The 18019-nt window shown below is 29.5% G+C and overlaps 1 protein-coding gene across 2 annotated transcripts in view; it reads left to right on the forward strand.

Annotated features, from left to right (window-relative positions):
- The window catches only part of LOC144848447 (intersectin-1-like), a 59361-nt gene extending 42382 nt beyond the window's left edge, over nt 1-16979 (forward strand). For both annotated transcript variants that reach the window (XM_078705179.1, XM_078705180.1), the window contains exons 31-43: nt 3596-3717; nt 3945-4051; nt 5204-5279; nt 8474-8581; nt 8957-9055; nt 9981-10148; nt 10320-10391; nt 10949-11080; nt 12046-12164; nt 12689-12771; nt 13081-13167; nt 13881-14054; nt 14825-16979. In XM_078705179.1, coding sequence (XP_078561305.1) covers nt 3596-3717; nt 3945-4051; nt 5204-5279; nt 8474-8581; nt 8957-9055; nt 9981-10148; nt 10320-10391; nt 10949-11080; nt 12046-12164; nt 12689-12771; nt 13081-13167; nt 13881-14054; nt 14825-14973 — 1496 coding nt within the window. In that variant the 3' untranslated portion in view covers nt 14974-16979. The remainder of the gene's footprint in view (nt 1-3595; nt 3718-3944; nt 4052-5203; nt 5280-8473; nt 8582-8956; nt 9056-9980; nt 10149-10319; nt 10392-10948; nt 11081-12045; nt 12165-12688; nt 12772-13080; nt 13168-13880; nt 14055-14824) is intronic.
- The last annotated feature ends 1040 nt before the right edge of the window (nt 16980-18019 follow it).

The raw sequence follows: 18019 nt of genomic DNA on the forward strand, positions 1-18019 counted from the left end.
GTGCCTTTTTTCTAGTATCATATATTCAGAATGGATTATTTCTAATTCAAATTCCACTACCTTTGTGTTGCATAAATATTTCAATTGATCTACAGTAGTTGTAGCAGTTTGGAATGTCAATCGCGTCGCTAATTTACAATCAATAAGAATCAATAATTTACTATATTAAATAATACACTGAAGAGCTTCTGTTAAATTACAACCAATCAAATACAACGTGTGTAGCAGTGCCATCGCCATCTATGAATAACAGGCATAATACAGTAAAAATCATTGTCATTCATTAGAAGTATTAAGGAGAGTATATGCACACACTTTGCAACTTGATGCATGACTGCAGACTATCACATAATGTAGAAATTCTAGCTGCATGCTCATCATAGGGATAATAATATAATGGGATTATATTGTAATTATTTGCAATGAACGGTAAGATGATTACGATTGTTAAGTCTTTATTAATATTGATTGTGTTTCTTTTATAAATTTATGGTAATATGTTGTGTATCTTATACATCAGAGTATGAAGTCTGTAGCAAAACGAACACAATACTAATATAAAATGATATTATTAAGATTGTTTTAACAGAATTAAAATTAATTAGAATTAAAAAGAAAGTTCTAATTATTATTTATTGACATGTTTTGTTTTGAATTTATGGTAATACTTGTCAGTGTAACAACAATCTCAAGTCAATACATTCAAAATAAAGAATAATAAGTTGTTAATATGAGATTCATTTTAGAAGCCTATTTCACACATCTCTTGCAGCAACGAATCAGTATTCATTGAGCCACATCAAACACACAAAATGCATTACATTTTAGGCATCTGTTCAAGTTGAAATTCATAGAAAACACAGATAAAATCTATACAGCGCAGGTTGAAAATATCTGCTACTTTACTATTAAACAGATTGCTTTCCATTCCATTATTAATTATACATACTTAATTTTCATATGTTAATGTTATGTTAAAAAAGATGATTTTAAAACTGCCTTGTAACTCAAGAATGATTTAGATATTATGACAGTGCTAAATATTTAATATTAAAAACAGTAATGTCAACATTAAGATATACTATAATATATCAATAATAAGAATATTATCATAGTTGTATAGTCTCAATCGCAATCATTGCCATGTACCTTATTATGGATCAGTAATACTTGTATAATCTCATTATTTTTTAATCTTATTAAATCGATTAGTTTTTTGTTGGTCTTTGGTTCCATGATCCATGACTTTTGAATTTAATATATTCATTTACATTTGAAATTATTATTCTGTATAATGCTCAGTAAATTTATCTGCTCATCATTATTATTTTATCACAATTATTATTATTAACTTTATCCTTATTTATTTAATTGTTGAGATATTAACTTGTCTTAGGCAGTCCCGCCAAAAAATATTTTATCTTTTTGAGTTTCTACCTTCATACATTCAATTTTATACTTTAAAAAAAGTCTTACATTTGATTATAATATTGTATTACAAATATGAATTGCACTGGCTGTAGTAATAATTTCAAATTATTATATCATTTTAGTTGATGCAATTTGATATTTCCTATTAAATTAATTCATCTCCTTATTATTCACATCACGTTGTTATAAATCAAATACATTGTAACCAAAAGCAACTGTTGTTTTTGGATATCTTTGAACACCATTTTAACAAAGAGCTTTGGTTAAACTTGCTACAGACCTCGTTAAATTTATTACTTTGATTCGGTTAATCCCCAGCTAAAATGCTTCGTGAGTTGACACACAGTTCACCTTTGAATGTATTAGATCGTCGTCGTAGAAGCTGTTGCATGATGGGATTCAGATAAGGCTTTAAATGAGTTTGTGTGTTATGTGTGTGTGTTAATATATTGTTCTGTATAATATACAATAATATTTACACAAGAAGAAATCAGAGGTTTTTAATATTTTCCTTCAGCTTCTTATTTACGATGTAAGTACTTTAGCCACAGTGTAATAAATAAAAAAATGTTTTTAATTGTTAATTAATTAAATGTTATTGGAATAATTAAAAACAATAACCACTGTGTAGTGTAGGTTATTGACTTAAGAATATGGTATAGGCCCACGTACATAAAAAAAGTAATATATCTACATTTTTCTGATCTAAAGATTACATAATAATATTTATTATTTTTTAAAATCTTTATTATTTATTTATTTATTCTTTATACTGGGTAACTGTTCTCCCAGAGGGATTATATAGAAATTAGTATATAAATTATACTGATTTGATAAAAAAAACATTTTAAAATTGATTCATTGTTACTGTTGTACTGTATTATGTTTTTTAAATATATTATATTTTAAATTAGTATACCGGTAATTAAAAATTGTTTTTCTTTTATTTGACAAAGTGTTCAGATTATTGTCAGTGTGGAATGAGCCAATTCCACCAGGCTAAATATTCTTCATATTACATACACCCAGTTATTTTTGCTATTTTGGGTTTTTTTATGTATGCTAAAAAATATTAGCAGCTTATTTGCATACTAATCTCGACAGGATGAAAATTCAAATCTCTACTCACAGTTGGCATCTGTGTTCACAGGTCATGTGACCAGTTTTAGTAGGACATCACCAATTCTACCAAATACAAACACTAATACATTATTTTTCCAAAATTTCTTCTTTAGTGTCCCAAATTCTGGCCTACTATAAATGAATTCTTAAAACAATAACTATGTTTAAATGTTTGTATTGATAATTTGTTGTAATAAAATGTGTACGTATTATGCTAATGTCCCATAAAACATTTTTATTTTATCCATTTCGACAGTACAAAAATATAAAATCTAAAAATATAAATATATTCATATAAAAGGAAAATGCAGAGGAGAGACAAAAGCTATTAAAAAATGCTGTCACCAGTAAGATGTGTCTCCCCAGCTCTCCAACCAGATATTATTATTGTATACTTTTTAAAATTAATTCTTGATATTTGTTCATCTGCAATATGACTTAATGGATTAATTAAAAGTAAAATGGTTGTAAGGACCTTGAATTGGACCATTAATATTCATATTTAATATCTATTTAATGATATGAACTTTTCTTTAGAAGACACATGTTTGTGATTACCGGTATTGACAAGCTAACCATTCATCCAGCCATTACCAGCATCTGCTGTTTGTAATGATAATATTTAGTATAGAGTTGGTGTTGTTTCACCATTATCATCATGAAAAAAAGATAAATCCCATGATATTGTGTAGTAATAATTATGTTAATAATAACAAAAATTGCGATGTATCTTTATGCAGTATAACTAGAAATTATTTTAGTTTGCAGGAATAAGTAATTTATTATATATATGTGTATACATTGTTTAATCCTGTATAAATACCCTGTGTAATGTTTTACTACATGAGCAAGAGCAGACCATATTATATCATTGAAGTAGGCTTATATGTTAATAATCTATTAGAATGACAATAAAAAGACAAACAAAACAAAAACATATTATACATTGTAGGTTATTGATGTTTATTATTTGTAATCAATTTTAAAAAGTATTTTATATAAGTTTATTTGTGTTTATTTTTCTGGAATTATTTTTATACAGGGTGTAAGGATATTTATTTGTTGGAGGCAATGTCTGAGACAGAGCAGAAGCGGCAAGGTCGTGTTCATGAGCTACTGGACACAGAGAAGGCTTATCTTGATGACATGGTTCTTGTGGTTGAGGTAATATTGTGTTGAGTCACCACACACCTCCCAACCCAATAATGAAAACATTTTTTCTGTGAAAATACATTCATCGGATCCAGCAAGGGTCCTATGACAAAACAACTTATTTCCATTTTGAAATGTTTACACTATTTAATATACAATTGATTCTTGAAACAAAATTACCAATTCATTTTACTAATTTGAAAAAGCTCATAATTCAATGATTCAAATTATTTCATCAGGTATTTAAAAAACCAATGGAAGAACAAAAGCGATTAAGCAGTCAGGAACTTGGAATGCTTTATGTTAATTGGAATGAACTTATACAGTGCAATACTAAACTTCACAAGTAAGTAACATTTGCTTTAAAGCAGGTGGGATTATACCCAGGTCAGTACTTAACATTATGACAACCAATTGTCACCTTTTCCAACATTTTGCAAATAATGAAATTAGTTCTAAGCTACATTATAACACTTTTCTTCAACCTCATATTCTTTATCAATTATATTAATTGTAATGAGAGAGAAAAGTATTGTTTATAATATTAACAATTGCAGTTCACTAGGTTGCATACATAATTAAGTGTCTTTTGTACTCTATAAGTATCTGTTACACTATAAGATATATGGAAGAATGTTTATATTTACAGAAGAAATTTAAACCCGCCCTGTGAACGTTAATTAATTAATTTTGAAATGATAAAGATGAGGAAATCAGTGAGAAAGAGAATTTGACACCCCAACCGAGATTCAAAACCTCTGCATCATATGCAGATGTCCAAGCCATTAGGCCAGTCAATATAAATTGGTTACAAAACTAACATCGGCAACAGTGATGGAAACAGGAGTCCTCAAATTTGCACCAGTATATCTGTTCAAAAATGTTATTTAGTATATAAAAATATAAAAATAATAACTTACAATAAGAAAATAGGATATAAATACTTTTCAGTTTTTATAAAATAACTTCTATTTGTACTGCAAGGAAATTATTGGTTTCTTGGTAAAATTCTTTCATTTTTCGCATATGAGGATTGTATAAGGATAGGTTCTTGCATTGATACACTCACAGACAGTGTGGTGCATGACTTAGTAGGGATCTCGACTTCGATCTAGATTATCTATTTGGCTGATGTTTTAGAAAGATGCATCTAGAAAATGAACAAGGTGTTAAATAAATCAAACAACATCTTTCATATATGTTTTATTCGAAATAATTAATGGATGCTCGAAAACATTTTTTATAAATTCTATTATTGTACTATACCGCTAAGAAGTTTTAACCTGTAATAATCTGGCGTACACACATAACAAAAAGATGTTAAAAGGCTAAGATATAAAAATGTATTTAATCATAAATAGATGTATCCCTCCAAGGTTATTCTTTGTGATAAAACTAGAAACAGTACAATATCTAGAACACTATCACCTGAGGGAGTACATCCAAGCAGCTTACACATAGATTAATGCTGAAATTAATAATGTTTTTTTTTTCCTAGAGCAATGCTTGTACGAAAAACTATGAGTGGAAAGAATCAACCCGTAGAACAGATTGGTGATATTCTATGTGAACAGGTAAAGCATGCTTCATGTTTACTATTGATTCTTACACTCTTATCTACTATTATTTGTAATACTATTATTATATGCTTTTCTTTACAGTACAGTGAAAAAAATCATAAAAATATTTCTGATGTACATACAATCTAGACGAGGGGCAATATATGCTTTAACAGTCACTATGACCAACCCCTATTTAGGTGACACCCCTAATTAGGGAACACTTTATTGGGCCCTAAGGGTGCCTTAACATGAGTTCTATTGTATATTGGTTTTTACTTTTTTATCTGTGGCATAACTGGTGTTTAACAGTGTATGCAACAAGTTTGCTGCAGTCAATCTCCTACTCTTTTTTAAGGTGTATGTGCATTCATGTTCATGCATATACAGTAACCCCTTCAGTTTAATGTTAAAAGGATGAGGCAATAGATGTGTGCGTATTGCTTAGAGCTGCAGACAAGAAGTCATAGGCATGTCTGGAGCGTGCCTTTGCATGAAACTGATCTCTACCAATCGTGCCATTTTGTTTCTGAACAAATTTAGGTTGAATATATCCCAATTATCAGGGTTGTCTACATCTAGTTTTTACATAAGTATTGAATTAATGATGCTAGAAACTGTCTAGTTATACATCATTTATTTACTAGTTATTTAATATGTATTTTATATGAAATATTCAAGAGGGTGTGTTACTGTAATACCTACAAGGTTGGTTAAGTGTGATGAATACCATGTGAAATGGAAACATGTATTCCGCACTTCAAATGACCTGAATCCATATCATTTTGTCTGTCAAAAGCATTATGTTAAATATTACATGAAATGCCTTCAACCAAATATATCTGGCATATTTATGAAATATGGAAACTGCATTAGGAGAATAAATAGGTATTGGGGTGAATAACTGCAGGTTTAGTTTCAAGTAAATTTTAATGATAGTTTCTGATGAAAAGTTAGCAGAAATGTTTATGAAAATGATGCTTATTTAAAAACAATCCATTTAACAATCAATTTAAGCCTCATGTATGTTACCCAGCATTAACCGAAAAACATGGTCAGAACATTTTTAGCTGATTTTGCTTTTCAAAAAAAGCAATTACTGGGCCAAAATCTAAAATAAGAAGGGGTCTATAAAAATTCACTCATACTAAAATGTGTAATAATTAACCATAGTTTTGATCACATTTTGTGTCAGTAAAGCTTGGAAATATAATAATTCTTTTATTGCCATTATCAATGATTTTCTTAAATTGATTTTTACCTGAAATTCATTTTCACATCATTGCCACCATGACAATTATGTTTAAATTTTTTGTTTATACATATTTATTTTACTGTTAATATTTTTCCATATTTTCCTATTTTTACCTTTCCAAATTCCATAGGATCATAATTTCCTATCATTTATATCTTTATTCCAATTCTGATGCCGAATTGTCTTTCCTATGACTTTAGCTTTCTTAAATAAATTGTAAGTTACATGATGCAAATGTATTATTCAAAATTTCAACATGATGGATTGCTAATATTACCGACATCGTTATCACAGATCATTCAAGCACGACCATCTTCGTCTAAGTCTGCATTTAAAACTATCCATATATTTGTGAATGCTTGAGGCACACTTTCACACATAGCACTACCCACCTTCGTATATCAGTCAGACATAATATGAATAAAGTGCATGTTACTGCTTCAAGGACTTTTTGAAAACAAAAACAAAAATAAGTTACAGAAATTCCAGATGATGATTATTGGTGTTGACAAAAAAGCTTTTATTATAGTATTGAATGTTTTATCATAGTATAGTATAATATAGTATATATATAGTATTATTATCTCTATCATGATTTTTAAATTAGAAGTAAATGGGTGAAACTTCTATGCAGTATACAATTAACTAATTAAACTGAAAGGATGAACAAAGAGAAATAAGAAAGTAATTCAATTATATGAAATTGGAAAGAGATAAAGGCAAATAAAACTAATATATGCGTGGAATATTATAAGGAGATGTTCAAACATAGTCTCACTGACTGAATTTCTCTTTATGTCATCTTTATTTGGCATTGATTAAGTTTTCATGACAATTTCATTCTGCTTCATTAAGCACATATATGACCCATGAACTGACAATAAAGTTTGAAAATTTGTATGTGGCAATTTTTTATGTGAGAATGAATTAAAATTGCTATGACCTTTATATATCTAAAACGATATAAATAATTCTCTTGATTACAAATAATTTTACAAAGGTAACATGCCATTAATATAGCTTTTCTAGAGGCATTATAAGAAAAATTGTGTCCTCAAAAAAGCCATATTCTTTTAACATTTCCTGCAGGCTCATTAGGCATGATATGCAAAAAGCACTGAAAAAGGCAAATAATGCACTGTTTTTACAAAAGGTATATAGTATACTATTAGTATTAATTTGTTATTAGCCAGTTGTAAGGTTTCAAACTGTATATCTAACCCTGACATAGTTACAATTGCTGACAGGTAAAAACATTGTTGATTTCTAGCTAGCTTAGCATACTTCCCAGATCCTAAAAAATGTGGCCCACATTGGCTTATTAAAAAAAAAACGACAGTATACAAGATTTAAAATCTACACCCTTTCAAAATGATGTCTTATTATGTTTTAAGGTCTGTCTACACTATGAAACTAGCAAGGCCGTAGCAAAAGGTTAAAAACAGACGAGGCAAAGATGCTTTAAATATAATTATTAATATAAAATACGACGATCTGTGCTGGGGAATTCGGATTCGGGTGGGTGGTGAAATTAGTTTGACGAAAATAGTGTGATGTCATGTCCAAATATGATAGTGATGTGACATCATCGTATCCATATTATGGGACCTCACATTTTTTGTCACATCAGGTTTGATAGTGTAGACTGATTGATTGATTGATTTTATTTGATATTCATAAAAATAGTTAAAATATACAATGTACATATTAAAAAAAGAATACCAGGATAACCCATTAAGTCGACAAATAAAAACTTATTTCCAATGGAGTCCAATTCGTATTAACTGAAAAAGTGAGTGGTTGGGCCTAGTACAATATGATTAAGTTGGACGCAGGACAGAGCTTTAGTATAATTTAATTAATTTAATTATGGATAAGGCTTGCCAATATGGAATATATAATTTTGTTCATTAATTTTCAACAAAGAATAATTCAAATCATGCTTGTTTTTTAGCTTCCTCATCTGACCCCTTACATAAGGTTCTGCAGTTGTCAACTGACTGCTTCTGCCATGCTGCAAAAGAAGATAGATTCAGACCCATCCTTCAAAGACTATTTACGGGTAAGCTCAGATGCTGTTATATTCATTCGTTCATTCTTTATTTTAGAAAGTATCCATAGAAAGAAAAATAAGAAGATAATAAGATAATATTTATTGTTCCATCTACAAAAAACGGCGTACCATAAGTTTAGCGTCTGAAGCTGTATATCCATACTATATACAATAGAATATATGAGAGTAAATAAATCCAAAAAGAAACATGTTTTCCAATGAAACAGACAAGATAATAATGTACACAAATCTAAGGAAACCCTTTTCTACATAACCTCTTTTTTAAAAAATAAATTCACCTTTATTTATTTCCACCTTAAACAGCTATATTGGTGGTACTTCAACCATCACTACTTTTCACTAATATTTTGTTTTTATTGCTAGAACATCGCCAGAGACAAGAGAACCAAAGGAATGCCTTTGAGTAGTTTTTTAATCAAACCAATGCAACGTATTACTAGGTATCCAATGTTAATTGAAAAGGTAAGTGTTCATTTAAAATAAACGTATCCTAGTAAAGCTGTCCCGGCAAACTTTACATTTTACCTGATGGAATGGTGTGGAAAACCCGACTTCTTTGTTAAGGGTTAATTGGTTCAGCCTGAATCTATTGTGTTTTCTGGTTTTATATAGATTTTAAAAAAACAAACTTGCATTACACGATTACAAAATTTGTTGAAGTAAGCCACAAACATGCTATCAGTGCATTATGTTTTTCTTCAGTATTCAAGTATGCTCGCCTCCCACACAGTCTTGCTTCTTGGAGTATGCCATCTTTTTGCATTCATTTGCATTTATAATATTTTCTTATTTGTTGTTTGAATATTCCATTTTAATGTCACATAATTGATTCACTTTGACCAAAAATAAAGAATATATTTACCTGAAAAAACTGTAATTTAAAGAAAAAATACTTCTGTCAGACAATAGTTATTATTATTATTTATTTAGTCTTTTGATAATTGAAATCATTATTTTTTTTGTTTTTAATAAAACTGTAAAATCTTTTTTTTTAAATACATCTTTAATTATTAACTATTTTTTGTTTTGATTACTTTTGTGAGGCGGGTTTAATTTGTCCATGGCACAATTTATTCTTCACCAGACACATGTTATAAAATTCTGAATAGAATGCGTTTATATGTATATTTCAATAAAAGGTGTTAGAACTGCTGACAAGTTTTAATGAAATTTGACACATATAGGAATCATTTAGTTGAGTTTTTTGTAGGAGATGCATTATATGTAAATCAATATTAATCAAGACTATATAAAATATCGGTCAGTATTATTTCTATATAATGTCACATTAATTGACTTACTTTTTCTTTGTTCACCTCCATCTTTATACTATGAAAATTAAAATTGAAAAAATATGCAAATCAACAAATTTTTCTTATTCTTAAAGATTTTAAAATATACAAGTGAAGATCATATAGACCATGATAACATCAAATTAGCTCTAGAAAAAGCAGAAGAACTTTGTCAGCAAGTGAATGAAGGAGTAAGAGAACGAGAAAACTCTGATAAGTTAGAATGGTTACAGTCACACATTGATTGCACAGGATTGCCAGAGGTAATATAATAATGAATTATTTATTTTTATTTTACTTAAAATCACATCCAATGACCAAATACCAACTACTGTAATATTCTAATGGTGATGTATAACAATAACAACAGTTCGTTATTATATATGAATATATCCAAGGTGTTCCTATCAAAAAATATGATATTAATTTTGCAGGAACTTGTTTTCAATTCACTGACCAACTGTCTAGGTCCAAGAAAATTTCTACACTCCAGTGTGTTACTTAAGGTATGTCAATTCTACTGTTTTGTATATACAGTAATATGCGATTTTTTGATTCGTTGCGTGACAGCAGAATTCATTTAATATATGGTCAAGATAAATACAAAATAATAATGTGAGTTACAAATAAATCTGTAAACAAGGTCAAAACCAGAAGAAAAACTATTTTTCTTGTTCTGTTAGACCTTATATTTGATAAAAATACAGATAAACGATAAATATATAGCAATAGTTATGATTACCATAAATCTTTGTGATACATCTGAAATAAGAACATATTTTATAAATGATTAAATTGATTATTCTAAATATATCTACTATTACACTGTGTCTCAGTAGACTGCATTACCTTTTTAAAAATCTATCTTATATAGTATAGTTATATTCTACACATTGTAGAGTTCCCTCTTACAAAAAAAGGAAGAATATTTTTCTCTTTAAAAATGAATGATTTTTATTTTCTTGTCCCATGAAGTAATTGAATAATATTAGGACCTCTTTAACTTTTCATTAAATCACTAATTGTATTATTAATATTTAATTATAATACGTTTTGTTATCAGGTTAAAAGTAACAAGGAGCTATATGCCTTTTTGTTTAACGATTTCTTGCTGTTAACACAACCAGTTCGCCCTGGTCTTCTTTTTTCATTCTCTGATAACAAAAATGAAATGATGTACAAAATGTATCGACAGGTATGTCTTTTATTAATTTTTAAATATTATTATTGCATGAATCTGATATTATATGAACCAAATACTCATTGAGTAAAACATGATAGAAAAACTCCCTCAAGAACACCATCATTTTAACCTCATCTATATATAAATTTACATAAGGGTACATAAAAATTTGGTAAATCGCGCCTTACTTCTAGGATTTTTATTTGATGGTATAAAAAGTTGGTTCGTACTTTCGGTACTGATTGTAACCACCTGATGTAACCCTGTTTACTAATTAAATTGAGTTAGATAATTAGTTATTGACAATTAAAACAAATTTAGTATATGGTATACACTGTCTAATGGATGTCCATCTTGAAAAATACCCGCACACAATAATACGAGGATGCTTCGCATTTTCCTATCTCATCCTACGATAATTGTTTTTATTAGCTGAAAAGCTCTAGTACAGCATCATGATGTTGAAGACATGACGGTGACATTTTCAAAAAAGTATTAAATCACAATGTTGTACTGTGTTACTGTGGTATATTATTTGTAAAACATGAAATCAATTAATATTTCGTTACTAAATGGATCAAAAAAATTGTTCCTCTTTGCACCCATCCTCTTCTCAATCCCTCAACCCTAATGTTACATACAAAACACAAATTAAGTTTGTTTAAATTTGACTCAAACAATTGGTCTCATTTTGTGACAAGTTTCTCTTTCGGAAGTAATTCCCAGGGTTCTAATTTTAGTTGAGTACATAAACATTTATTCATTCCTATAAACGACATGTATTATTGTCCTGCAGTACATACATTTGAAATCGCCAGTTTTTTAACGCTGAAATTAATGTGTATTCAAGAACCATCTGTGGGCAGGACCTAGCGTAACATCTAGTTATTTTCATTCATCACTGATATCATCATCATCATTATCATTCAATATAATCTATAGGCCTACTATATTTATATTTAACATTGTCTTTGCAGCCTTTATTTCTGAGTGAGATTACAGTGAAGGTACCATCAGATGTACAAGATGAATGTGTGTTTCACCTTACTCACATTGAGAAAGTTTATGCTCTCAAGGCAGAAACAGAGAAAATTAAGTAAGTACCAAACATTGTATCAAAACTCAAAGGTAAATTATCTATAACTAGCATAACAGCCCTCTCATCACAAGCTCACTACTTCATACAGGCATTGATGTATGGCTATGAGCTCACTGGCTAAACCCATGGGGTTTAGAGAAAAAAACAGGAATTAAAATATGTCGAAAAGGCTAAAAACACCCAAGGTTTTTAGCGTTGGAGGGCCACTAGGATCACTAAACCAAGGCCTCGGGCCTGTGCGTTACATCACTGCATACACGCTCTACCCATTATAAAGACCTGTGATGTATCAGAAATTTGTCATTAAGGGGGGCATAAGTATAAAATTAAAATGTATATAACTAATAATTTGCACAGTTGATCAAAATTTGATTATACTATGTTAGAATATAAAAAATGTCAGATTATAGGTGGGGAGGTGGAGGGTGCTCATCCCTGGATATGCCACAATGAGAAAAGCAGTCCGGTTATTAAATGTATCCAATAAAGATTTATGACTTTTTTTTTTTTTATTATTACAGAAATAAATGGATCACACAAATTGAAAATGCTTCAAAACACTCAATTGAAACAGAAAAGAAGAAGCGAGAGAAAGCCCAAAGAGGTAAATATTGTAAAATTAAACTAGTGATTTAGTGAAGCATGGTGGTTAATATACTTGATTGACAGGGTTCAATCCTGACCACTGTAAGAGGGTTGTAACTCACGACTCTTTTCAATAAATTATAAAATAGGTTATCCATCCTGTAATTGGTTGAGTTACCCACTGTTAAATGCATATGAAATAACATTTTAAAATCTAAAACAAGTAAATATTTACAGTGAAGATTAAACCCATTCTGAAAGATTATGATCATGATTACCTTCCTCCTTTTGTGTTATGTAAATCTCTCTTAATTATTATCTGTTTTAGTACGTTCAATGCGAAGCAAGGGAATTGGACGTTTGCTTGTTGTGATTATTGAGGGCGCTGATCTTAAGCCATCAAACTCTGTTACTGGTAAGGGAATGCAAGTTGTCTTTATCAATCATTAAAATACTTACAATCAAATTACAATAACATTATATATTTCACACCCTTCCAATTTTTTATGAACATTTTCATAATAAATTGTGCACTTGGACAATTTTCCTTACTATAAAAACTATTGGTATAAACATACAGTATCATTAGTTAAATTCTTTAACTAGTTATTTATTATCCCAAGCTATTGTTCTTTTTAGTTACTGTATGCCTTATTTACCCCTGCCAACCAAGCTTCACATTTTGTGGTTGCCTTTTTCTTTGCAATTTTCTAATGTTTTTAAATGAGTTGGAATAAAGTTATTTAAATAGGTACTTATTGTCCTGCTGTAACTTACTTACCTGTTTGCATAGCTATCCCCATTATTGGGGACATTTCGCCATCGTTGACATTATGTTGACATAGCACAACAATAAGAGACATTAATTTTGATGAGAAGGTCATGGAACACTAATTAATTAAAAAAACTAAAAACCTGAGACCTGTAACCCTAGGTAGGGACCCTGATGGGTACTCTCCCTCCGGGTCAAAGGGATCCCGAAACTCATAAGACTTTTTAAATATATATTTCAACAGTTTTGTCAATGTTTTAATGTTTGTATTCATTTTTTTAGCAAATTAATTTCTCTTTTAGTTTTACTGATTATTGACACATATAAATAATATTTGACATTACATTTTATTGAAGGTCGTGCTGACCCATATTGTGAGGTTAGTATGGGAGGTGAGGAGAACCGTACACGTTTTATTCCAGACACATTGAACCCGAAATGGAACTATAATATGCAGTTTATTGTGAGAGATTTGAACCAAGATGTGCTATGTTTAACAGTCTATGATAAAGACTTCCTCTCTCCTGATGGTAGGTGTTTCAGTCATTCACTTTAATCATTTTTTCATTATACAACATTCATTTATTCATGAAGTATAGCACTTGTTTTGTTTGTTTGTTGATTAGCATGATAGCGCCTACAATTTTCAAGTTATCATTCTACAAAAAGAAAAATGTCTATTTTTTAACAACGTCCGAAATATAAACATGCACCCTCTGTGTGGCAATATTTTGCCAAGTACTTCACTCAGTTTCTGGATTCTTCCATATATTTATTAGTGTGTTTGTAGTTCACATTCTTAATTCAAAATGAATTAGGCCTACTGTTGTATCTGAAATACATGGCATTTATATGCAGTAGAATACACTAGTATCTAGTATTTGTACAATACACTGCAATACCATCTTATATCTACCTACCATCTGTGTATGGTATTTATATTGTATACATGGGGTCTGATTAATCAAATTTACTCTTTCTTGACAAATGATGACAAAGTTTATTCCTTAAGATGATATAGGCTTCAGTTTTTTACTTAAGCACTGCCTAACTACTGTATCTTGACTTAAGCAAAAAGATTATAATGGTATTTTTTCTTTGTATTTTAGTGTACTTAGATAGGCCTACCTGTATCTTAATACAGTATTTATATTTAGAGTTTGTTTTACTGATACTCTTTGCAGATACTGTGTACATCATTCATTACTCATTCACAAGAAACAAATGTCAATACCATACAATGTAATGTTGTAGTTTTTAAACTGAAATGTTACAATTATTATTTGTTTTGTTATTTTAGATTTTCTTGGAAGAACAGAAGTTCGAATAGCAGATATCAAAAAGGAAAATTACGGGAAAGGACCAATCACGAAACGATTACTCTTACATGAAGTATCGACGGGCGAAGTAGTGGTCAAGTTTGACCTTATTTTATATGACCAGACATGACAGGTTTACCGGTCATCTTAACCTAGGCCGCTAGCAAATTTCCAGAGTAAAAATGTGCAAACATAACAATAATATTGCTGTATTTTAAAGATGAGTTACTAATAGAGACATCATAGCTATATATTAGAAGATAATATAATACATTCTCTGCAAAGCAATCTTTGTATATTTTTAAGATAGCATTATGAATAAAATGATGGTTGAATACAACATGTGTTCACACTACTGTATATTTATATTAATATATTCTTCATAATATAAGCTATTCTACATAAAAACAAATATAGGCCTACAATAGACAGGAAGTTGCTGATTAAAAATTCCCTCACATAATTATCCTGTATATTCTGATAAATTTATAAATATACTTTTAATGTGTTTTATTGTTTTTATTTTGTTCAGTAAATGTGTGATATATTTGTACATTTTTTTGCTAAGTTGATAATGATAATGTAGATGAGATTTTAAGATTTATATTTTATTTTTCTATTGATTCTTATATTTCAATGGTTCTATTCCTTCGTTTGTCACACTTCTTATAAATGCATATTACAGGTTTGATATTTCAAATCATGTCATTTAATTTAAGAGTATAAAGGTCAATAGATGTAATTTAAATATTGCTTGTCCCTGTGTTTTTCTATAATCTTGGGAAAAAAGTGCATTTTCAATTCAATGGTGCAAAGTTATTTGCTAAAATTGGCGCTTTGTAGAATAAGTTGTTTAATTATTTTATTTGTGTTGGATAGATATTTTAAACTTAAAATACATAGTACTAACTAAACATTATTTATTGTAAAACTTTCTGATAAATACCAAATGCCCATATTTTCCCTCAAAAACTTGACGTGCTAAAGCTTCAAAATCATCCCTACAATTAGAATCCATTATGAAAATCTGATCATGGCCCAATTGTTTACAATAATGATATTTCATTACATACTTCTAAACACCTAACTTATGTGACCAGGTTTTTCTATTCAGTTCATGCTACTGTAGGTTCACCTCTTTCGGGTAAGCCATGTGCTTGTGTATCTAATACTGTACACCGATGCCAATATGTGATTTTTCTAGCTCTGTCTATTTTTTAAATAAGGGGGTCCGCCTACCTAAAAGTGCTATGACCTATCTTTTGCATTAAAGCGCTTTAGATCAGCAGTTCTGGCACCCCACCCTCTGGATCAATCATAATATTAAATCATTATTACATATCCCTCCCTAAGACACCCTTTCATTAATAATGAATTAATGTCCTCTGATACTGTGGTTATATCGGCCTTCCATCAGCTGATGTTTAAAGGTAACTGTATTGTATTTTACTATTTTTTTAACAATGTTTCATTGTTTCTGTTTTTGCCATATACAATACAGTAGTAAGTATAAAATAACATGAAGATGTGTAAATTGATTGCTATGGTGCCTAGTAGGAATTTACTACGGTATATATAGATTGTGTACTACTGTATGATCACCTTTTTAAAGTTTATTTACTATTTCTATATGTAATCTTTTGTTTGTTCTATAGACTAAACTATATTGCATGCCAATGTTATTTAATATTTCTTTTTGAGGTACTTTTAGAATATTAAATTAGATAAGAAAGATTGCCAAATAGTTTTTTTGTAATTTGATCAGGGCTGAATATAATTGAATCATAAAAAAGATAAATACGTATTATTGTAAAGTAATAAATAGATAATACTCACAAATTGAAGATAGTTACTAATATTTATTATATCACAAAAGAATGATAATACAAATATGAACATATGAATCATGTTAGGATTTGAACAATTATGAACAAAATAATGGTCACACATTTTCAAAATAACTTTGAAATAAATTCAGTGTTAACCTTTTCAATACTAAATTTATTTATGATATTTTTAGCTCTGTAAATTCAAGTTTTGTGCATGCATTAAAGTTTAAATACAATAGTAGCAATATTAGATCAGACATATTTTTAATCAATACTTTGTTTTAAATATTAGGTATATACTGTATTCCTAGTCTTACAGAAAACTAGATCAGTATAATTACAATAAAACTATGGATGGTTTACTGGCCAATAAGGTTTGGTTTAATTTTAGGAGCCTTAATTGTATTCAGCTTTGCATATATGTGCTATTACATGGAGACTAAATCAAGTGCTATGCTAAATGGTGTAAAGCTCTGTCTACACTAATAAACTTTATGTGAATAAAAAATGTGATGTGCCCATATATGGACAAGATGACATCATATCACTACCATATTTGGGCATACTTTTTGATAGTGTATATTATAGCTTAACATCACATCCATATGAACACTTGGCTTACCGGATAATATAAGTACAAATGTATACTACATAGTACAGAAGGCCTACTCCAAGCAGAAAAATGGCATGTTTCCATGATTGCAAGCCTCAATTATGTATGCTATTTTTACATTAGAAGTCGATCAGAGGACCTTTTGGCAATTACATTCATTTAATGATTTTTAACAGTATTATGGGCTAATTTCATTTGTAATTCATGTGAACATTTACCTTAATAAATATGCGCATGTCACAGTGCTATACCACATATGACAAAGTTACTTAAGTGAATCTTGCCTCTATAAAGAAGACAAAAGCCAGTGAATGTTTTAGAATTTAAAAACACAACCTCACATTTAGATTCAGGAGCATTAGTTGTATTGCGGCGTTAATCACTTAATTGATCTAAAATGTAAAAACGGAATAATTTTGAATATTAAAAATGTAAATGATTTATAGCATATAAAGTCTTGTTATTTTAATTGTATCATCTGATATATTAATACAAACCATTGTAGCCATATCGGGACATGTTCCAGCTCTCCTGCTGGTAGAACAAGGTCCTGTTTCTGCTGCAAAAAATATGGCTAATAACCGTGTGAATAAACTAAACCCAGCAGAAACAGGACAACTTTAGTTGAAACGCAAAATAACAGTTATTTGATTGACATCCGCTGACCTTGTGTCAACTACACTGCAGTAACTTTTGAATTGACCGCCTGTGGCCATTGCATTCTGGGTAGTAAA

Source organism: Antedon bifida, chromosome 7, assembly GCF_963402885.1.
Source record: "Antedon bifida chromosome 7, ecAntBifi1.1, whole genome shotgun sequence".
NCBI classification, from domain to species: domain Eukaryota; kingdom Metazoa; phylum Echinodermata; class Crinoidea; order Comatulida; family Antedonidae; genus Antedon; species Antedon bifida.